We start from the raw sequence: 24,710 nt of genomic DNA, 5'->3' as shown, positions 1-24,710 counted from the left end.
TTTCAGACACATAGGATGGGGTTATCATAGGTGCAGAGCATCTACAAATTCGGTTGAGGTCAATGGAAGCTCAGTGACTCTGAAAATCAGGCACCATAAATCTAAAGCAGGGCACCAAAGACACTGAGAAACCCAAAACTAGAGCACCATCAGTGAACTGGGGATATTAATGCTTTCCCACAGGGATGTTGGGAAGCGTAATTAACTGTTTGTAAAAACTTTGAGAGTGTTGGATAAAATACACCATATAAATGCAAAGTATTATTACATTTTGCTTAATTATTAACAACATTGTTATTAGCTCCTACACACAGTTTTTGGCCTTTAGAACCTGTTTTATAAAGGACCCAAAAAGTATTACATACTCTTTACTGCTTTTACAGTCCAACTAACACGGCTACCCCTCTGATACTCTTTACAAAAGATACCTGGAATTGTAATCTGTCCCTTGATTTCAATAGTCTTTGGATCAGGCCCCTACAGAACAATACCTCTAACTGTGGTGCACCCTTTAATGCTCCACTATGGAGATATGCTACATCAATTCATTACTTTGGGCCGAATTCTGCACTAGTTTACACTGCGTGCAACCCCCTTAGAGTCAATGGAACTGCATAAAATGTAAACCAGCACTGAATGCAGCCCTGTCCATCCTATTAGTGAAGATACCCTTTCCTCTCCTCTAATAATTACGTACACATTTAATAAATAATGGTATTAGAGCATATACACTGTAACCTGACCTTACTTTTAATGTAACCGTCACATGCATCTTTATTATATTGTTTTTATCACAGCCTCTCAGGTTCTGCCTCTAGCAACAATAATTATCCTAGATCGATAAATAACAAAGCATTAATTACTTAAACAACAACACATACCTTATTGTATTTACAAGTTAATTCTATGTGAATAGTTACACTCTCCTATCAGGCAAAGCCAAAACGCTCCATCACCCTAGCAGGTATTTATGCTGAAGAAATGAGTATGACATTATAGTTGTTTTTATGGACTGCCAGGTCAGGGCATTAATGAGAGTAAAAAAAAAAAGTTGTACAACATGATTCATGGTATTACTGAATCTTCTGCCCTAGCTGCCAGGAAACTATGGATCTTCTTAGTTAATCATGAGATCTTTTAATTACTTATGTGTAATTTTATTTTAATTCTGAGATGTTACAACACCATCTGTGCCTGCATATATATCTAAAAGAGGATCACAGATACAGTGTCAAGTGTGCTGAAACAACATACATTAATAGCAACAGAAAATGCATTATTATATAGCAGCTGCAGCAATTGTGCTGTTCTCAACACGAAGCTAAAGCTAAGTCACATTAAAGACAAATGGAAGGTGGTTCATGGAGAAAAGAATAATCAAATGTAGAAATATAGAACAGGGGAATACTGGTTGACAGTTGAGTCAAAGAAAAGGAATTAGGGGCTGTATTCAGAAAAGGAATTAGGTGCCTAAAACCCAGAATCAGGCCCCAGTGGATTTTAGAAACCCCCAGTCAGCTCCCCTCTAAATCCTGTAGGGACTAAAATTACTCAGTTCCTAAATGTTTGCAAAAAGTTCCCTGGAAGCATAGGTGCCTTTCTGTGCACTGCAGCCCCCCGCCAAGCATGCAGATGCTTAAACCCCAGAGCAATGAATAACCAGGAGAAGCTAGGCAGAGGAATGCATAACTCACCTGCAAGGCCTGACCTGGTAGGTGAGGTCTGAGCATGCTTATCCAATTGTGTGTGAACTTGTCTATAGAGCCCAATGGCCTAGGGTGGGAGAGGAGCTCCCTCAGAACTTTTAGCCCAGAGGACCGAGTTCTCACATGGGATGTAGGTGACCTCCCCCCTACACACTACAAGCCCCACCCCACCCGAGATGAAGAAGGGACTTGAAATGGTCTCTGCCATCTCTCAGGTGTATGCACTAACCACTGGGCTTTGGGATATGCTGATGTGGGGCTCCCCTATCTCTCTTGTTGGAACTGTTCCACTATGGATGGATAATTTAAAAAATTGGAGCAGAAAGACAGGATCCTGGGTTTCCCAGGTGAGTGCTCTAACCATCAGACTACAAAGTTATTCTCATGCTTGTTCTCTTTTTCTCTCTCTCTGGCCCAATGATCCTTTCATTATTTATCCACAGTGCAACAGCTTCCACATTGGCGTGTGGATAAATAATGAAAGAATCAGTGGGCCGGGGAGAGGGGGGAACTACACCTTTGGTTCACATAAAATTACATTTAAAAACTATTCAGGAATGTTATAAGCAACATTATACACAGAGCAAACATTAGGAGTACTTGTGGCACCTTAGAGACTAACAAATTTATTTGAGCATACGCTTTCATGGGCTAAGCCCACTTCTTCAGTTGCATAGAATGGAACATACAGTAAGAAGATATATACACATACAGAGAACATGAAAAAGTGGAAGTAGCCATACCAACTGTAAGAAGCTAATTCACTAAAGCATCATCATCATCAGAATTCATTCATAATATTGTTAACACATCAAGCCAAAAGTGTCCAGTTACAAGTCAATTTATAAATTGTGTAATCAATCCACAGCTTGGGCCACAGGCAGTACATGGAATAGCCTAGCACATCACGCTGCTCTATCTCAGCCATTATGTTCTGGTGAGATTTCAAAGGCTAGTTTGCTTGACCCAGGAAGCTAGCCAGGCAGGAAACCAGCTGATGAGAGCCCTGTATCTCACTCCAAGAACAAACAGGGCTTGGAGAAAACCAGTCCCGAACTGCTGAAAAAACTACTGCAAAAAAACAGAAGGAGAAATCAACGGGGAAAGTGTAGGAGAAATTAAACACTGTGTCTGAAGCTGAACAGATGGGGCACTGAGCAGACACCTCAGGGGTAATATGGTGCTCAGAACAACTGCTACTATGCTATGCAGGACCCTCCACTGCAAGTCACCCGAGCACTGAGGAAGAGGAGGTTTGTACAACATCCTCCAAACCAAGGACATAGAGACACCCAGGGACAGAGACATCCACCAAGCTGTATCAGAGCATCAAAGAGGGTGGCACATGCTGCCACCCCTTGACACACATGCCAAAGAGCTGCCTCTTGGTCATGGTTACAAAAAGAACATTCACCAAACCCTTCCAGGACAATAATCTACCTGGCTGCACCAGGATCTTATCCATAGAAGGGAAGACAACTAGTGAGGGGAACATTGCTTTTCTAGGGGGAATCCTATCCCTGTGAAAACTTTCGGCAAATACTAAGCAGCCTGCTAAGGGAGCACACCTGGAATTCAGAGAGGACCTTATTAAAAAACAAATGTACAGATCGGATCTTGCTGTTCAGACCAGAATCCATCACTGACTTCCATTGTTACCAACTAGAAACAATCAGATGGGCAGAGGCAGAAAATAGAAGAAAAGGTGAGTTGAAAAGCACCTGCTCTTCAAAGGGCCATAAACTGGAAAACACCTGCCCTGGCCACTCCCTTTGCAGAAGTCACCAGGTGTTAAACTACTAGTATAGAATGGAGGCAAATCTAGACTCCATGATCGACTAGGTGCCAACAAAAATAGATGAGAGTCAAAGCCCATTCCCCCAGCATGACAGAGGAGATAGAAGATCAGGGACTTCCAAGCTAATGGGGAGCCAGAGTACTTCAGAGGACACATTTCATATTTTCAGAGGTAGCAAACACTATATAATCCATTCCATCTACATGGTTTGTCAGAACCAGGTTCAAGGCATATTCAGGGTTATTTAGAACCACATACACCTGGTACCAGAACAACATAACATTCCTCACCTCTGGCTTCTTGCAGCCTAACAGAATCATCCTAAGAACAGAAACTACCTTCCCATAATGCGAGAAAGCAGACACTGTGTCTCACTGTGAAGAAGGGGGAGGGAGTGATATTGGAAAAAACTACTTTAGTAGCAAAAGTAAACAACAGAAAAAACTTGAACAAAAGACTCCTTGACCCAGAGTCCCTCCTGTACCAAACAATTCACAAACTGCTCCTGGGCCAGGAAACTCATTCTTTTGAGAGACAGATTTTATATTGGCGCAGCTAATAACCTTGCCTACCCTCAGCAACACAATGTCCACAGTGCAAAAGAAAACAGGCTACACCAAATGCTATGTTTGCAGGTCAAGCTGCTAAACCCATCGGAAGCAAACCCCATGGAGAAAACCCCCCACCCAAGGAAAAAAAGGAGAGGGAACCAACACCACCACTAAAACAAGAACGAGCAAGTAACAAAAACAATAAGCACAAACTAACAGATACCCAGCCAGCACACAACACAGCTTCATTCCCAGAAACTCCCACAAGAGAGAGAGAATGACTCTATAGCCTGGTGGCTAGTGCACTTACCTGGGCAACCCAGCATCCAATCCCCCAGCTCCAGTGGGTTTTGTTTTTTTCTTTAAATTATTTAGCCACACTAGAATAGCTTCAACAGGAAAGACAGTAGGAGCCTCACATCAGCATAGCCTAGAAGTTAGGCCAGTAACACAAGTAGTAGTAGAGCCCAGTTCAAATCCCATCTTCCCCTCTGGTAGAGTGAGGATGTGAACTAGAGGTTACCCACATCCTAAGGTGAGTGCCCTAAGCACTGGGCTAAAAGTTCTGAGGCTTCTCCTCCCCCACCTTTTACTAAAACAACTTAGGCACCTAACTGCAAACCTGGGTTTGCAGTTGAGAATCCCAAGCTAGAGGAAGTTACCTATCTCCAAGAGAAGAGCAGGGCTTAACACACACTCCTCCTCTTACCAACTCCCACAGTCTAGCTTATATAAGAAACAGCCTAGCATCCTGCTTTTGGTGAATCCCATTCTAAGATACCTCTCTCTCCTCATTCATTGCATGGAAAGCCTAACCACCAGGCTCAGGCTTTGTGAATCCCAGTGATTTTCTAAACACCTAAAAGTTAGGCATGGCAATGTCACCTCACCTAAATTGCTCTGTGAATCTAGCCCTGAATGACTTACAAAGAAGAGCAACCAAAATAAAAAAAGGGTTGGAAAATAAAACTTCTGAGGAAAGATTAAAAGAATTTGGTATGTTGAATCTGGGGACAGGATAATTTGTAATGGTCCCATAGACATTGCATTGCTTTAACTTATTGATTGATTTGTTTAAGTAACACCTATTTTACCTTTAGAAAGCATTTAGGGTGGCTAAAAGCATTAATTTGATTTTTTTTAAAGACACAAAAGATAACATGATTTAAACAAAATGATTGAAATCACTTCAGAAGTTATAAACTACATTTCAAAGGCTTTTCCCTATTGCCGCATTGCTATACAGTCCAAACTGTAAAGATAAACGTTCAGGGGCCTATTTCCCCATAGACACATACACATAACTTCCATTAGCTTACTGTATATACTTCCTTTTGGGGTTAAAATAGGAGGTCATCCAGGATGTATATAAATGTAGAAGGAAAGTAACTGCACACAGAGAGAGCATTTGTCATTGTTTAAAGAACCTAATAGAAAGTGCCCAACAGAACTGTAATAGTCAATTTATGTTGACTGTCACAGAAGCAAACACATTACAATATTGTATATCTTGAATAATGGTGCATACTTGTCACTGTTTCCTGGCATACATTGTGCTTCTTGTGTGCATATATGTTCCTTTTTTAGTGAATAAAAAGTGGAATCTAAAATGGATGCAAATATGGGAAAGTTTCCCCTATATAAAATTAGGAAACTTCCTTACGTGTAAAGGGCCAGAAGTGGAGAATATAGTGTAACACACTAAAATTTATCTTATATAGGGATTTGCACTCACTGTATCCTAGGGATTAGCACAATCCATAAAAATAGAAAGCAGAAAAAGCAAACTCTCCATTTAATCTAGTAAGCAAAGAGAATTTTAGAACACCCAGTTTACTTTTCACTATTTATGTTGCTTGTCAGCTGTGCACACTTTTCTCATCTTGGTCAATGAAAACAGACTAGTCAGTTTCACATTTGTTTCTACTCAATTAACTTTCAGGTTCTCATGCATTAATACAATATTGTAATGTTTGGATTGAAGCACTGCAAGAGGTTTAAAATAAAGATAATTATAATGGCAATGGTTTTAACATCGCAAGAATATTTCTATTGGTTTTAAGTTTTGGGAAAGCTGATTTTTACAAAACCTAAATTTTGGGACAATGTTGATCAATGTTGTTGTTATTTTATTTATTTATTAAGCACCAACAGAGAGGCACTTAGATACCACAGTGATAAACAAAGTGAAAGGTAGAAAGAAAGAGAGTTAGACATTTCATCAGAGCTAAAGGAAGGCAAAGTCCCTGTCACAGCGAGCTTCTATTCTGAATACCATTTGTTATTTATGCAGCACTATAGATGCCCAAGGCAGTTTATGGTCAAAAACACACAAACAAAACAAAAACAAAAAGTTCTTTTCTCTGAAGAATAACATACTAAGGGGCAGTTCTTCAGCTTATGTCAACTATCAAAGCTCCAGTGACTTCAGTAAGGCTCTGACAATTTATACAAGCTGATGCTTTGCCTATAAAAGCCCAGTTTTGAAGTTCTTTACTCAGGCTGAAGTTAATGGGAGTTTTGCTTAACTATGGATAAGAGGATTGAGCTGCAAACTGACAACATCCCATTTCAAAATAATGATATATTTCTCTAATATATATTTGTCCCAGTCCTGCAGTTATTATTTCCAGTATTTTTCTTGACTGCTGTGTGTTTGTGAGTAGAAAAATATTTTCTGTCTATGTATTTCCAACATTTTTCTTAACTACTATTATGGTCCCACAGTAGCAAGCCCATAGTTAAGGTTGCATCAGACTTTTCTGTTTCACAGGGTGTGTGCCTCAATGTCTCACTTTTTTTCAGAACTGTTTTTTGTAGGCATGCCATGGGGAATTTGAACCAAATTTCACCCACTAATTAATGTGTGTGCAGAAGGATCTGCAGTGTGTATTCTGTGTTTGTATATTATTGGCTTATTAGGAAATTTGGGAAAACCAGGACACTGGAAAAGCCTGTTATATACCTTACAATGCATATTTGCTGCCCCCTGCTGCTTCATGTAACTCTTTTTGAGGAAAGTAACAAACAAGTTAATCTTTGAAAAGAAACAGTGCCACTTACCCCAGTACAAACCTAAAGGAGCACAGGCAAAGCTGATCCAAACCCAGTCTGCTTTCAGTGCAACTCCTCCTGGCCCCCCCTTTGTAATAATATCCTGAATATTTGAGGTAAATCAGTTTGCAAAGGCAGCTGTTGCCGTGACAGCCAGGGAACTAGTGAATCTCCTACGATGACCAGGCAGCAAATGTGAAAAATTGTGACATCATAGATAGCCACTCAGCACTCCCTCCCTCCTGTTTATTTGCATAGATAGGGAAAGTGATGGTGACCAGATGTCCCAGTTTTATAGGGACAGTCACAATTTTCAGGTCTTTTTCTTATATAAGCTCCTATTACCCCCCACCCCCATCCCAATTTTTCACATTTGCTGCCTGGTCATCGTAGGAGATTCACTAGTTCCCTGGCTGTCATGGCAACAGCTGCCTTTGCAAACTGATTTACCTCAAATATTCAGGACATTATTACAAAGGAGGGGCCCAGGAGGAGCTGCACTGAAAGCAGGCTGGGTTTGGATCAGCTTTGCCTGTGCTCCTTTAGGTTTGTACTGAGGTAAGTTGCACGGTTTCTTTTCATAGATTAATTTGTTTGTTCCTTTCCTCAAAAAGAGTTACATGAAAATGAGACACAAAGTTCTAGCTCCTTTTCATGTATATTGTGTATCTATTTCAGGACGATCAATTTTTTTTGTCGGGGTCCAAAGTTCTTGGTCAAGGTATAGTCAAGGTCCAGACTCCAGAGAAAATTAATAATAATAATAATAATAATTAATTAATTAATAATACAATATAAAGCATGTGGCAGTCTGTATTTGCCCATGGGCCACCTATTGACTACCCCATATCTACTTCTTACAAATTGGGGGCTACGGCTTTCTGAATATTTACTTTAACAGCCCCCCCCCGAAATTATCATTGTGAATCTCTACTCAGTTTTCTGTTACACAATTTAAAAAATAAATGTCATGCAGAAATTGCAGCAGAACTGAAGCTGCATTTAAAATGTTTTCTTTTAATACAATTTAATGTAATTACTTTCAATATATTAGTCCAACATGGCTCTGTATGGTGAAATATGGCAATTTTTAATCAATGGAAATAAATTATACAGTGAAGACAACAAATGTGTAAATGCTTTATTATTTAAATAGCACATATATAAAATATTTTCTTTCTATTAAAAACAATAAGGAAATTCACAAAAAAAACCCCCATTCATTTACCATTAGTTATGGTGGCTTTCATCAATAAACTAAACCATAAAAGAATGAGGAAATACTAAGTTAAGGATTAAAAAGGATTAAAAGGTTGGAAAGTCAACCAGTCTCAAATTAAGAAATGCCAGAATGAACATTGCCTATCCAACCTGAGTTCGCCCCCTCTCGTGTGTATGCATTATGATAAGGATTTTAATTATATATTCCTTTAATATTTTTAACACAGGACCCTAGATTAATTCAGTACAAAGCAAGTGGTCAAAGCAAGTAAAACCATGCTCTTTATATCTGAGTTAATCTCTAGAGAGTAATTTTATGTATGGCAGGGTATTGACGGATCACAGGTTTATGTTGCACACGTTATTACTTTAACATTTCCCTTTCACACTCTCCTAATGGCACATCACAGATGGGATTGCTGAGCTAGATGCTGAAGCAAACACTTATGTATTGTTGGAGTGAAAAGGTATTTTTCTCAAATTAACATATGAGGATAAAGAGTACATCGCTCGACTTGCATTCCAGAAATATGGATGTAAGGTGTGATCCTGCTCCTGTTATAGTCCTCTTTCTACTGAAAAAATTATTGCACACATTTCCCCAGCCTAATAGTTTATTTCACTATTTATTGGGATATTGTTTTTTACTCTGATGATTTGTATGCAAACAAAGATTTTGAATGTATCTCCATCTTTATGGAGCCCATCAACACGCAGCATGCTAGTTTTCTTAAAAAATGCGGTGTAAATGGACAATACATGAGATGCTGAGCTATCTGGCAACACTAAAACTCCGGATTTGACTTTCTTCATTAAGTTTGTATACACTGTTTCATTATGTGGCTCAGGTAAAGGCATAATTACTTATCTTTGCTGTCTGGTGATATTCAGTGAAGTGTTGCAAATTAATATTTAAAATTAAATACAATAACTATATTAAGAGAATACTAAGGCTGCAGAATTACCCATTCAAAAATCAGAAAATGACAAAGTTAAAACTCAGTGTGAACCCTTAACTCTGCCTCCCTTCATGTATTATGATGTTGTGATACATTAATTAGTTTCCAGATCACCTAGTACTTTTTCAGAGAAAGGTCACAAGATTTTTTTTTATATAATGGGGGAAGTATATTTTCTCTCTCTCACTTAATTCAGATATGGCCGAACTCTTATTGGTCATAATTCCCACCAAACTAATGGTAAACCCACCTATGCAGATACCAGCCATGGAAAATAAGTGTCCCAAAAACTGGATGTTCTACAAAGAAAAAAAACATCCTGAAAAGGGGATTTATAACAGAAACCATTTAGCAACCTTCAGTATAGCTATCACAGAATGCTTCAAATCTCAGGCACAGGACTGTGATTTGTTCTCTGTATTATAACTCTCTAAAATATTACCCTGTGGTTGGCAGAGGATGGGGATTTCACTCATGTAGGAAAATTTTGCAATTGTCTAGTTTGGGTTACTTTCACAATATAGTGTGATAAAGGTTGAAACAAATCATTTCATAATTAAATGATCTTATGGCCATTATGATTCCCTTCTATGATTTACCCTCTTCTAAAATATTTAAAATCTGGAGGTTGACTATACTAAACTTGGACTGAATTTTTGTGGCCTGCAAACAATCTTGTGTTTAGGGAACCGTGGGTAGGAAAAACATACAAATCCTCCTTACGATCTGACAAGTTTGTTTTCACGTGTGATGTGGTTTAGGGCTAGCTGCTGGTGTGGCTTTGTGTATGGCTCCTTTCGAGTGTGCACGTTGATTCCTGCGAACCGGGGCAGGGACTACGAGTCCCAGCTATCCCCGGGCGGCTCAGTGGGAGGTGACTAGCGAAAGGGGGCTTTGTGCTGCTGCTGCAGGGGTGTGGGTTTGTCTGGAATCGGAATCTGCTGCGACTCGCCTGAGTTTTGTGGTGGCTTGTGTTGTGGGAGGGGGGCAGCGCGTATGTGTCAGAGGCAGCAGCAGCGGCCACATCAGGGGGAGCCGGGGCGAAAGAGGGACCGCTAAGCCGGAATCATGTATCTCACCATTAGGATTGCGAGCAGGGAGTGGTGTGGAAATTGTGCAACATGCAGATAAGATCCCGGTTTCCTAACGCCCTCTCCAGAAGAAAGAGAGCGAGCTTGCCCTGGGCAGGAGGGAGAGGAGAAAGCCAGCATGAAGGTTGAAGGAGATCATTTCCACGGCCAGTGCTAGAGGGAGACCTAGATCTGTGCAACTCGCTTCCCCGTGGCTGTTTTGTTTGGGGCGGGGGGGACACCGGATCGGGCTCAGCCAGGGAGGAGGGGAAGGTGTGTGGGGGAAGGGGGGGCGGCGAAGGAATAACGGAGAGAGAGGCTGTGCGGTGCATTGCACACAGACTGAGCGAGGAAAAGAGCCGGAAGAATCGCCCCTCTCCGAGGAAGGGCCATCGCCATGGGCAATGCAGGGAGCATGGATTCTCAGCAGACGGACTTCAGGGCTCACAACATGCCTCTCAAGCTGCCAATGCCCGAGCCAGGTGAACTGGAGGAGAGATTTGCCGTCGTCCTGGTGAGTGCTTGTCTTCCCCAGCGCGATCCGCTCCGGAGCCCACGGCGGGTGGGGTGCGGGGGTCTGCCTGAGTCTCCAGCCCCTTCCCCCGGCCGGGACTCGCTGGGGAGGCGGGTGGTGTGTAGGGTCTGTCCATGTCTCGGATGTGTGAGAAGGAGCCAAACTGCCGTAGGAGCCGCTCGCCCATTGTCTGCAGGGAGCTGGGCATCGGCTGGGCTGTTTGCTCCGAACTGCTGCCGGGGGCTCCGCTTGCACACACCGCCGGCTTTGTACCGGAGAGGGGCGGCCCATGTGGCTCTGAAGCGGCGGCGGTGGGGGGCGAGGCAGGCTCTGGCCAAGTTACTGCGGTAAACGCGGCCGTTCAGTTACCAGCCCCCTGTGTAAAGGCCGAGCCGGAGCGATCTGCATCTCGTTTGCAAGTGGGAGACAATAGTGGGGGGTGGGTTGTTGGGAGTCACTGAGGCGGAATCGAGGCGTGGAAGAGTTCGGAACTGTGCGCTCTGGAGCCTGCCTCGGAGAGCAGAAAAGAGGTGGCTGCCTGCTGGTGCTTGTTGGTGCTTTCACTCAATAAACAAGGCAGCTTCTTTTTCCCACTTCAGACCCGCTCCTGATCCGCGTCTCTTTCCTCTGTAAAGCAGCCGCCTTTTACTTCTGTTCCGCGCACAGTTTTCATAGACATTTCTAAACCTTAGCCATTCAGGCAGTTGCTGAGATGCAGGGGGCGTGGTGTCTCTGGCTGCCTCCGTGAAGGGTTTGGATTAGCTTTAGCCCCAGGACTAGGCGGGCCAGATTCTGATCCCGTTCACACTAGTAAACCATGACTACTGCTGCCTCTGGCTATTATAAAGCTGGTGTACGTAAATTAGGAATCTTGCCCTGCGTGTGTGATCCGAAAAGTGTTTCAAGAGTGTGCAAAAGGGTGACCAGATTCAGCTATGTAGACTTCAGTGATGTCACTAATGTTTCAGTACAAACCCAGTGTAAACAGCTAAAAAGAACCGGATTAAATAATCTGCCACGTGTTACCAATTTGGTCTTTGCAATGAAAGCTGTACTAAGGTGTTCACAGTTTAAATATTTTGTGAAATCTTTTCTGGGAAATAAAAGGGTAACTGAGAGTGCATTGCCATTTTTTTGCAAAGGTTGTGTGTGTTGTGGTGTTTGCTGTACAGCCATCAGTTCCGTTTTCCTGTCTCTGAACTGTATAATTTGTTATGGAAATCAGCATTTATAGTAATAGTTTTTGTCTACCTAGGTTCAAGTCCAGCTAAAAGCACTAATGTGGTATTAGGGAAGAGACTACTTTGCATTTGTCTTTACTTGCTTCTCTCTAATGTTGTGAATGTTAATTCTCTGTCCTGCTACATGATGCCTTAGGAAATACAATTTGTACTAATTGGCATTACTTCTATAAGGGCACACAGTATGAGAGTATATACTGTATGCCACCTATGTGACGTACCTTCACAATGTGAAGTTCTTTCTCCCTAGAAATACATTCCTGTTATGTGGTTTCTATCTGGACTTCATCTGGTAACATCTTTAAAGTCTGAAAAAGCACTCTGGCATGCAGAGTGTGAGAGCTAAAGAGAGTGAGCTTGTGGCAGAGGGGGCATTGACACAATCTATTGTTGTAGAAGTCATAGTAAGAAATGAATTCTGCTCATCTGAGATGATCAGTTTTTCATAATTTTTAGAGATTTCAATACTGTAGTCCATTAATAACATGTTTTGGGTTAATCCTTTAAAACATGATTGACAGCTTATTAAAGGTGTGGAGTGTTTTGTTAATTCAGAATTTCCCAATCACAAATTAAATACACATACATTTTCCTTTTTCTGAATGAGTTAAAAAAACATTAACAAACTGAATGCGAAATACTTGGTGGGCCTGTGCATTTGTATGTCTGTCTACAGGTTAAGAAGGAGTTCTGTAGTGCATTCACTTTCCTTGGAGTTTGCAGTTTCTAGAAATCCCAGCATGCTGTTTGGGGAAGGACCAAGAGAGGGGTCTGGATGAAGCAAAAGTTCCAAAATATATTGAAGTAAAATGTAAAAATCAAACACTCAGCCTTTCCATGGAACACATATATAAGTATATACATTTCTTGCTATTATTTCTGGTGCTGGTTTTACATTACTTTTGGCTATTGAACAGAACAGATAAGCCTATCTCTTGTAATATCAGTATGTCTTTATCTGCATAGTATATGTGATTTCGTATTTGAAATCAAATTCCCAGGACAGCCTTCAAGGAGTGGACATAACTTCTGTTGATGTTATATAGTATGCTCTAGGAAAAGTGCATATTTTGTTTTGTATTTAAATATTTTGAGTAGGTTATATAGATCAACAAAAATATTGCATTCTTTTTATGCATTTCTTACTTATGAAAATGATTTTCTTGTATCCAGTGAAGTCCCTGGCACACAAAGAGGAAGAAGGGAATTTATACAAGAAAATATTTATAGTCACACTCTAGACTAGCCTTCTCCTCTGTGTTGTGAAATACTTGCTGGTGTTGGAGGAACAGTTCTCAGATTCAAACTGATAGGTGTTTAGACTATTGCTGGTTAGACCCAGTCAGATTATCATGTCTAAGAAAAGAATAAGCCTATTCAAGTAGGAACTCCCACTGATATACCAACTGGCAAGGTGTTATGATTATTAGACATATTAAGGGAGTCTGATTCAGCTCTATTACCAGTGCAAATCAGGAGTAACTTTATTGACCTCATGGAAGTAACACTGATGTACCATGTGTGAGAAATCAGAATCAAACCTATTATGCCTAAATCTATCCAGAAGACTAAATCTCAATCAGTTTATTTCAGTGATCTGTAGAAGAAAAAATGCTTTTGAATTATAATCAATGGCAGAATTAGTTTGTGAAAGGAGTAAACAGTGTGTGAGAATCAGGGCTGGCTCTACTATTTTCGCTGCCCCAAGCACCGCACCAAATTGCCTCCGCGGATGGGGGGGGCAGTCCCTGTGCCCTTAGGGCGGCAGGCGCGTTTCCGCGGCGGGGCGGCAATTTGGCTGCAGCTTCTATGTTTAGCTGAAGCCGCCGCGGACAGCTAAACATAGAAGTTGCCGCTGAATTGGCGCCGCCACGGAAACGTGCCTGCCGCCCTAAGGGCACAGGGACTGCCCCCGCCGTCTGCAGTGGCAATTCTGTGTGCTGCTTGGGGGCAAAACAACAGGGACTGCCGCCCCTTACAGATTGCCACCCCAAGCACCAGCTTGGAATGCTAGTACCTGAAGCCGGCCCTGGTGAGAATGCCATGTGTTACATGCTTTTAATGCAATCATATAGGCTTGATCCAGAACTCCTATGAAAGGAAAAGTCAATCTTGCCATCCCTTGAGTAGGAGCAGGGGATATATATTAGCTGGACTGTAGATACACTGCAAGTGTCAAAGGCTCAATACTGCAGCCTTTACTCCTGGGGGTGGCAGATAGTATGTGCTCTGACTCATGGGGGTGGTCTGATGATGACAAGCCTGCTCCTCTGAGAAAGGGCTGCAAAGCTGGGCCCAAATTTTAAGAGGATCAGGAACAAAAAAGTTGCCCAAATGACTTGATATTTACATATGGTGTCATGATAATCGGTATTCATCACAACTGCTAAGGAACAGGGTGACAACTTTATAAAAGGAAAGCCTTCATGTAATTCATCTCTTCTCCCTATCCCTCAGTCCTTCATGGCTTGTTTTCAGAGTGTTTCACTCTGTGATCCGCCCATCCAGACACCATAACCTGAGAGTCATGGTGATAGAACGAGTGTGAAAGGAATAGTATCCTTAAAAAAAAAAAAAAAAAAAAAAAAAAAAAGAGTGTGAGGGATAATATAAGGATAAGAGATTTATTCTGAGAAATAAGACAAAATGGACACTGTAAGGCCTAAATCTGACCTTCTTTACAAGTTATATGAAGGGATCAGTCTAGCATTCCTTGCACCCCTAAACTCCCACTGTACTCCTAAAAGGGCTGGCTGATCATGTCAATATAATTTTTAATGTAAATGAAATTAGCAAAGCTGCTTTTTACATTGCACAAAACAGCGTTCATTGTAATCACTGCTATTTGTATATATGCAACAACATCCTGAACAATTCTTCTCTGTTCTTGTATTCAAGCAGTGATGTCATATGTATAAGAATTCTTCCATTCAGATCCAAAAAGGGAATCTTAAGTTATACTTTTCTGTCCTCAAGCAAAATCTGAGCAGAGAGCCACAGAGAAGGAAAAACTTTGAGAACATGTGTGTTCATGATCGAAAGCATAAGACCACATTTTTCATGTAAATGCCTTGACGTTAACTGTTCTCTTCATTCTCTCTCTTTGAAATGTTTTCTCTCAAATAACCTACTAAACAATAATGTGGTCTGTTCAACATATGGATGAACTGTGGCATGCATAGAGTTGTGCATATGTGGCAAACAGGTGTACCAGCTGGCATTTGCTAACCTGCTAATAACTATACATTTGAGGAGGGGTCACCCACAGAATAGTTTGTCGTACTGCCTCTTTGGTTAGCCTCATTCTCTGTGGTTTGAGGAGTATAATTTAAAAGAGTGATGAATTACCTGGGAAATGTTCCAGGTGCGCACGCGTGCTCTTTCTCTCTCTCTCTCTCTTTTTTTTTTTTAAATTAAAATAAAGAAAGTTAAACACTGCCTGCACTAGGTAGGTTTCTTTGGTACGTAACAGTGCTGCCAGCACTACTGAAGATGTACTGTGAGTACAGGCTGGATGGGGCCCAGTTCAGATAGAAATTAATATTTTCTCCAGGATCGACTACGTCACACTTTTCTGTTCCTACTACAGTGAAACCTGGAGAGTCTTCCTGGCTCTGTAGTACAGATTTCTCTCTATATTATTCTAGTGATACAAGGCACCGAGGGTATGACTACACTGCAAAAAAAAACAAACAAAAAAACCCAAACCCTGCAGCAGCTTGTCTCAGAGCCCAGCTCTACAGACTCAGGCTAATGGGGCTTGTGCTACAGTGCTAAATATTGCAGTCCAGCTTGGGCTCTGAGTGTGTGTCTACATTGCAATTAGAAACTCACAGCTGGCCTGTGCCAGCGTACTTGGGCTTGCAGGGCTCGGGGGCTATTTAACTGCAGTGTAGACATTTGGGCTCCGGCTACAGCTCGAGCCCTGGGACCCTCTTGCCTCACAGGCTCCTAGAAGCATGGGTTGTAGCCTGAATATCTACACTAGAATTAAACAGCCCCTTAGCCTGAGCCCTGCAAGCCCAAATCAGCTGGCACCGGCCAGCCATGCACTTTTAATTGCCGTGTAGAAATACCCTGAGACACCCTCCATCTGAGTTTCAGAGCCCAGGCTTCAGCCCAAATGGGAACGTCTACATTGCTATTTTTAGCTCTGTACGTGCATCTGATGAGCCCTAGTCTCTAGGCCCAGACCTCTGAGACTCACCGGGGAAGCTTTTTTTGGGGTGGGGTAGGGGTGAGGGGACAGTGTAGGTGAGGTGACAGTGTAGATGTACCTAGAGTGAGCTTTTGGCACCCTGTTATTTTGCGCGTGCACATACACTCAATAAATCAAATCTATTTTAGGTTTTTCTGTGTCACCTGTGACCATAGTATCTGAGCTCAGACTTTGGTAGTGAAAAATGGTCCAACTATTCATAAATTCTTCAGCACTGTCACGAGCTTCACTCTCTGCTAGAGATGCCTCCTCTGGGTTACTGTGGGGATTAGATCTTTCCAGGTGCTGTGCCCTCCACTCAGTCTCTTTACTCATCCCATCTCAATCTACTGCCCCTCTTGCTCCAAACACACTTCCTTCTCCTAGAGAAGAACTGCAGACTATTTCCACTACAACCCATTTCAGCTCCTGAGCTTTATACAGGCCCCTCCTGTTCCTGTCCAACTAAGCCTTATTTAATCAATCCCTGCTTCCTGGCTCCTCCCTCCAGGTGCAGGCTGGGGAGTTAACTGGCCCACCTGGCCACCTTAACCCTTTCAAGTCTCGTGTGGTGCAGAGATGCCATTGCAAACACAGAGAACTTCTAGCAGTTTTGCAGAGGATTGTCTAACAACTTTATGTGCTGCAATTTTTGAGGTTGCCGATGTGAATGGAATTCCACTGGTTTTACTACTATTGTGAAGTGTGCCTCCTAGCGTAGATCACTTTCAGTAGCTGGGGCCAATAGTTAGCTGTCCTGATGTTCCAGAAAGACATTTCATATGATGGGATATATATAACATGCAAACTGAGGAAAAGACAGTGGGATATATGGATTTAGCCTCTTTCTTGAGAGAGAGTAAGCATTTATTTTCATGTTTGTATCTGCAAGCAAAGTGGTGTTTATTCTACCCTTTATCAAGTGATGTAGTTGACATTTATATATATTTTGCTCTTTCAATGGATGCCTGAAATAATCATAGAATTGTAGGGCTGGAAGGGACTTGAGAAGTCTTCAAGTCCAGCTGAGGCAGGACCAAGTAAATTTAGACTATCACTGACAGGTGTTCGTCTAACCTGTTCTTAAAACCTCCAGTGATGGGGATTCCACAGCCTCCCTTGAAAGTCTATTTCAGAGCTTAACTACCCTTATATTTAGAAAGTTTTTCCTAATAGCTAACCTTGCTGCAGATTAAGCCCATTACTGCTTGTCCTACCTTCAGTGGATATGGAGAACTTTGGTTTCAATAATGGCTCCTTTGGTTTCAAACTCACTTTTAAGCAAGAAGTACGTATGCCAGGAAAGTGGCAGCACAATGCTATTGCCTACATTATCATCACTGACTTCCTAAGTGGCCAGTGGAAGATGCCAGCTAAAGTGACAACCAGATTCCAGCTGATCATGTGCTTGCCACGACAGGCACAGCCTCTCAAGCATGTGGGAACCTCCTGCTTGAGCAGATTCTTCAACAATTTTTTTTCCTTTGATATCATGAGCCAAGTGTCCAAGTCACAAATCTAAGGAGCCACCACTCATTTATTTTGAATAGGAAGCCGTTGACTCGCATGTTTAAGCAGTATGTAGAGATAGGGTAACCAGATGTCCTGATTCTATGGGGACAGTCCTGATATTTGGGGCTTTTTTTATATGGGCTCCTATTACCCCCCACCCCCTGTCCCGATTTTTCACACTTGCTATTTGGTCACCCTATGGAGAGAAACTGTGCTGTATGTGTTTATAGCCACCATCCTTCCAATACTATTATCTGATACAGTGAATTCAGGGTTTGGAGACCGGGGGATAAAGGCTGTACTTCCAGATGGAGCTTACAACAGGGTGGTCCTTCTCTAAACCTTTAACAGTGGTGCGTGTTTATAGATGACACACAGTGTGGAGGAAGTGGCCAGGGCAGAGCTGGCAGAGTGTATTGTTGTCTAATGAGCTGTGATTGACATCATTTGACTGTTGGCTCACACGTTGGTTGGGATGTTAACATGAAACATCCCCAGGCCCTCTTCTTATTACAAATGAGTGTTGTGTGCCTGGTTCCATAGAGCCAGGGAAAACCCTGTTTTGAAGAACCATGAGAAGGAACTGAGAGGGAGGAGAGGGAAGGTGGACCCGAAGCTACTGTCATTAAAGCTTTTCTAGAAACTGCATCCAGTGACACTATCAGTCTGCATAGCAACTCTGCAATGTTCTAATTCTGAGCATGTGCAGGTGGGTGATTGGGGCTCAAAACTGTTCCCATTGAAGGCAGTGAGAGGTTTGCCATTAACTTCTATGCAAGCAGGCTCTCTCCATCAGCATTTCCTTCTTCACACTGAACTTTTGCATGTAATCGGTGGTCCGTGCCTCAGTTTATCTATCTGTAAACTGTGTAATGAAACACCTTCCTTACAGGAGTGTTTGTAAAGTGTTTTGAGAGCCTTGGATACAAGCGCTATGAAAGTCCAATGTCCTTATTTATTTGTTTATTTAATAGTGCTTAGGATCACTTTTGGTCTCAGTCTCTAAGCTTTTATCAGCTCTTCTACCCTTCACTTTACAAAATATACAGATGTAGGGGTCTGCAGGTCACTAAACTTGGTAGTGACACAAGTAACTTCTGCAAGGTGTTTAATTCTTGTCATTTCACCAAGAGTTGGGGCCAAAGAAATTCCTGGCATAGGATGAATTTTGAAGTTGGCCTTTTAAGATGGAGTGGGCAAATTACCGCCTGTGGGACCGTCCTGCCTGGTCCCTGAGCTCCTGGCTTGGGAGGCTAGCCCTGGCCCCTCCTCTGCTGTCCTCTTACCCCCGCAGGCTCAGCTAGCTCACTCGCTCCACCGTCGGTGCAATGCTCTGCGCAGCGGGGCTGTGCGCTCCTGGGGCAGGACAGCTGCAGAGCTGGCCTGACCCGGTGCTCTGTGCTGTGTGGTGGTGGTGGCAGCGTGGCCCGGCTCCCGCTGGGCAGTGCAGCTGTAACACCGCCAGCCACCGGTGTTCCAGGCAGCGTGGTAAGGGGGCAGGGAGCAGGGGGGGGTTGGATAGAGGGCAGGGGAGTTTGGGGTGGTGGTCAGGGGGTGGGGCAGTGGGGGGGACGACAAGGGGTTGAATGGGGGCAGGGATCCCAGGGGAGCAGTCAGGAAGGATGGGGGGGTTGAATGGGATGGCAGGGGGAAGTCAGGGGCAGGGGTTCCAGGGGCAGTCAAGGGACAGGGAGAAGGAGTGGATGGATGGGGCAGGAGTCGGGGTATGTGTCAGGGAACAGGGGGGGTTGTATGGGGCAGAAGTCCAGGGGGGTCAGATAGGAGGTGGGGGCTGAGCCATGACCCCCTTCCCTAACTGGCCCTCCATACAATTTACAAAACTCGATGAGGCCCTCAGGCCAAAAAGTTTGCCCGCCTGTTTTAGGGCTTCATTCACGAAGAAATTTAGGTCTTGAATATTGTGTGGAATTCTGGTCATCCCCAGCTCAGAAAAGATACATTTGCATTGGAAAAGGTGCAGAGAAGGGTAACAAAAATGACTAGGGATATGACAGTTTCCATATGAAGTGAGATTAAAAAGACTGGGACTGTCCAGCCTGGAAAAGAGATGACTAAGGGAGGATATGATAGAGGTCTATAAAATCATGAATGGTGTGGAAATCATGAATGGTGTGCCCCTTCACATTTCAGAAGAACCAGTGATCACTCAATGGAATTAATAGGCGTCAGGTTTAAAACAAACGTAAGGAAGTATTTCAGACAACTCACAATCAACCTGTTGAACTCATTGCCAGGGGATGTTGTGAAGACCAAAAGTATAACTGGGTTCAAAAAAGAATTAGATAAATTCATGGAGGATAGGTCCATCAATTGCGATTAGCCAAGATGGTCAGGGATGCAACCCCATGCTCTGGGTGTCCCTAAACTTCCAGCTGCCAGATGCTGGGACTGGACAACAGGGGATTATCACTTGATAATTGTCCTGTTATGTTAGTTCCCCATAAACTCATCTGACACTGGCCACTGTGGAAAGACAGGATATTGGGTTAGATGGACCATTGGTCTGACTCAGTATGGCAGTTCTTACGTTTTTATGATGCTGAGCAATTTGGATAGGACTCTGCCAGGTCTCAGGTGAGTGCACTAGCCATTGGGCTATAGGATATTCTGATGTGGGTCTCCCTCAGTCTTTCCTTATTGAAGCGGTTGCACTGTGGTTTAAATAATGAAAGAATTATTGGGCCATAGATGTAGGCTTGTGGTTAGAGCACTAATGTGGGAAAGTCAGGATCCAGTCCCCCTGCTCCAGTGATTAAAAAAAAAAAAGATTTATCCAAAGTGGAACAGCTTCAGCAGGAGTGACTGAGGGATACCTCTCCTCCTCCCTCACCCCCCCCCCAGGGGACTCTATAGCTCAGGGCTAGAGTACTCCCTGAGAGATGATAGATCCTCATTCAAATCTCTTCTCCCCCTTGGGCAGAGAGGGGACTTCAGCCAGGGCTCTCCCACATCCCAGGTGAGTATCCTAACGATTGGTCTAAAAGTTATGAGCCAGGGACAACTCTTGGCTGTTTTGTGTAAGCTCATCTATAATAGTGAGTTAGGTGGAGGAATGCCTATCTTCCCCCATTAGTGAATTGCTCTGGGGCTTAGGTGTCTGCATGCCTGGCATGGGGATGCAGCGCACATGCTTACAGGCAGAAACATAGGTGCCTAAGCAGCTTTTACTGCAAAAATTCAGGTGCTGTGATTTTAGGCACCTACATGATTGGGGGTGGGGTGGGGTTGTGAATCTCAGTGAGGCCTGATTCTGGAATTTATTCATCTAAAGTGGCAGTTAGATGTCTAAGTCTTTTTGTGACTCCAGCCCTTACTAGTATGATTGTGATACAGGGAGTGAGTCTGATTGCACTCATATATAGCCAGTGTAACTCTTATTAGAGACCTGTTAGGTTGAAACCAGTATCAGTTCAGCCCCATAGTATAATAGAATTATAAAAATTACGCATGGAAAACACATTAGCTTTTGTTGGTCAGACCCCTGCCAATGCGAGACAGTTTCTTCCAGACTATTTTTAAATGATTCAAGCAATGACACTTCCATCTCTTTCTTTGAGGAAATTGTCTAATAGATCTCACCATTAGAAAATTTCTTTCTGATAATCAGTGTAAATTAATATGTTGAAATAAAACTGCATGATAACACATCTGTCAACGTGGCTTGTATATCATTTGACAGTGTGTGTGTGTGTAAGTTTTCCTGCATATATGTCACTTAAAAAGACATTTAATGCATTTTTTGAGTATCTGAAATAAAGGAATACTCCAAAGAATATTTGGCTAACTAGCATGTTTGAGATTCACAACCCTTAAATGGATTGCAGTGTCTGAAAACCTGAAAGATTTAAAAAATATGCAGGCTGATGTGTATGCATGTATTTTTCTCTTGGTAGTGTATTTCCATATCAAATAATCACATTAATTTATTGGGCTTTACTGATGAAAGTATGAACCCATTCTGTCACACTGCATGTGTCACTTACTCTTGCCTTTAGTAAGCTCAGAATAGCCTGAAAGAAAGTAATAGGCTTGTTCTAAAAGACCTAGATGGAAAGGATTATTGTATGGTGCCCACATTAGCAGGGCTGAATCCATACATCACAAGTCATTCCCCTGCAAATATCCATTTTGACAGTATTCTAGAATAAAACAACAAGCTTAGGTATTACTGGTTAGTGGTTACACATGGGGATTTCTAATGGGTACAGAAAACTAAGAGCTTGATCCTGCAAACCCATAGTCGCATGATGATGGTGCTAATTATGCTGATTTATTTCTGTTTACAGTAATCCAAGTTGTGCTTGGCACTGTACAAATACATAATAAATAGTCTCAGACAACAGGTGGATACAACAAACAGCATGCCTTGTGTCATGGGTGGTCCTTATTCCTACAAGATGTCCAACTGGTTTATCTTCATCATTAAAGATCAGACTGTATCTCCCTTACTCCATCAGTGTTCACATAGGTGACAAAACCTGGGCCTGAGAGGCCAGCTGAACATGAAGTCTGATGTCATATATAATACAATTGTTATTTTTGTTTTTCATTAACAATAAATAGATTTTTCAAATACAGAAACTGCTGCTCAGCCTTAACTATGGTGCAGGTACAGCATTAGGGATGCTGCTGAATCATTCATGATTACAAAAAATGTTGCTCTATTATCTAGTAAAGACCCACATATCCCAAATACATAACCAAAACACCTCATCTTTTCAATTCGTCTGTGTGTAGTGTACACTAACCTTTTTCATTCCTTCTTTTAGATCTTGTCCAAAATATGCAAGAACAGCACTGTTTAAACATGACTGTTGCTAACCTGATTATAGTATGGGACAGAGAATATTTCCCCCTGTGGAACATATTAGCCAAGCCATGCTATAGTTTTCCACTCTAGTAAGGATTGTGGTATGTTTTTATAACTCAGTTCTTAGAAGAAAAAACCTATATCTCCGCTAGTCAGGAAATCTGTATCTGAACTGTTCCTGAGGTCCAAGAGGGTTTTCTTTTTGAAATGTTTACTACTCAGTAGCTTAAAATAGTGACTTCCAAAAATTCCCAAATATAAGGGGGGTGACCACACCCCACCTCTGATTTTATTCTTCCTCCACCAGCTGCTAGGATGTCTTATACCTTCATGTGTGGGCTGGGGAAGGAAAAACTACATTAAGGCCTGGTCTGCACTGGGGGAGGAGCGGGGGTCGATGTAAGATACGCAACTTCAGCTACAAGACTAGCGTAGCTGAAGTCAACCTATCTTATTTCGACTTATCTGCCGTCCTCACTGCGCGGGATCGATGGCCATGGCTTCCTCTATCAACTCTGCTTGCGCCTCTCACCCTAGTGGAGTTCTGGAGTTGACAGGGAGCACGTTCAGAGATCAATTTATCGTGTCTAGATGAGATGCGATAAATCGATTCCCGATAGATCAATCGCTACCTGCCAATCCGGCTTTATACTTTTGATGAAGAGTAGAAAGGGCAGCTGGAGTAGTCCTGTGGTCCCACTTGGGGGCTTAATTTAGAAGCATAGAGAGAGTTGGAAAAATCATCAGGCGCATGCCTCTCTCAAAATATTATCTCTGAATAATAAAGTCGATAAAAATAATGAGGTGGTGTTTAACTTGAGCAATCATTATACATGCACCTGGTGTTGTTACTGGTGTATTTGATTTGTTAATGTTTAACAGCCAAATGGAGAACTGTGCAGGGCTCTTTTTATGACATTTGTTGCATTAGAGAGGGTGAAAGAGAGAGAGGGAGTGTGTGTGTGTGTGAGAGAGAGGGGGAGAAAGAGACTGACTTCTTAGTGCCATGCACCGAGGACTTGAACTAGTTCCCACTGAAGTCAAAGGAAGTTTTGCCGTTAACTTCAAAGTGAACAAGATTGGACAGCATATAAAAATTCTGAATATTCTGAGCTAGCACCTCTTGAAATATGTCAGAATTGAGCTTCCTCAGTGTGGAATTGGGCTACACTATTCTTGTAGGTGGTAATGGGCATTTTTAATTACTGCAGGTAATTGCTGCAGAGGTAAAAGTGGCGAGGATCTATTATTTCATTGGATGTTTGCTCCCATTATTGCTTATGTGAATTATTGTCTTATATATGAATTATTGGCTTTAATCCTATGAGGTGCTGCATTCCTCCTGCAAGGTGCTGAGAATCCACAACTCCACTACCTTCAGGCTCAGCACCTTGCAGAATTGGGCCCTGCATGTGTGAATTTCTCTGTTTCTACCCTTTACATTTCCCCATGTGAAGGATACTGACATGAGTAAGGTTTTGCAGGACTGGGTCCCAAAGTGTTAAGATCATCTGTTCTAAAATGTTATACAATCTGTAGCATTTAGGAAAGAATTTGGAAGACTCTTACCAAATGAAGTTAAAAATAGTTTGCAAGTGTGTATTAATTAAAGCAGTGGGCAATTAATTTTGTTTATTAGCAAATGCACTCCTATTACTTTTTATGCCCTGGAAAAATGTACTTAAATGCATGGGCTGGAAGATGCATTTTGTTCAGAGAATAGAAAAAAGTAAGCGATCAAATAACTTCCCTCCCTCTGTTTGAACTCTGCTTTCTATTTGCTTCTCCTTAGGTTCTGGTACAATTTTGCTCTGTTCTGTGATGGATGTAGATTATCTGAGAAGCTGTGCAGTGAGCTCAAATCATTTTTAAATAAAGTATCTGGCTACGGTTACACACACTAATTGTTACCCTGTGTTTTGACTTATGTGAAAAGTTGTTAAAAATGCTATTTGGCTGTTGTGCAGTGGGTTTTTTCTTTATTTTTTTTTTGGTCAATGTTTGGACTCCATATGTTCCCCACAGTCACACTGGCGGCATCATTTGCATTGTTTC

The 24,710-nt window shown here is 42.3% G+C and overlaps 1 protein-coding gene across 12 annotated transcripts in view; it reads left to right on the top strand.

Annotated features, from left to right (window-relative positions):
- The first annotated feature begins 10,220 nt into the window (after window positions 1-10,220).
- Window positions 10,221-24,710, top strand: part of FMNL2 (formin like 2) — a 277,001-nt gene continuing 262,511 nt past the window's right edge. For all 12 annotated transcript variants that reach the window (XM_030580437.1, XM_030580433.1, XM_030580445.1 and 9 more), the window contains exon 1: window positions 10,221-10,873. In XM_030580437.1, coding sequence (XP_030436297.1) covers window positions 10,757-10,873 — 117 coding nt within the window. In that variant the 5' untranslated portion in view covers window positions 10,221-10,756. The remainder of the gene's footprint in view (window positions 10,874-24,710) is intronic.

Source organism: Gopherus evgoodei, chromosome 11, assembly GCF_007399415.2.
Source record: "Gopherus evgoodei ecotype Sinaloan lineage chromosome 11, rGopEvg1_v1.p, whole genome shotgun sequence".
NCBI classification, from domain to species: Eukaryota; Metazoa; Chordata; order Testudines; family Testudinidae; genus Gopherus; species Gopherus evgoodei.
Note: the sequence above shows the minus strand (reverse complement) of the source record. Positions and strands in the feature narration are given on the sequence as shown.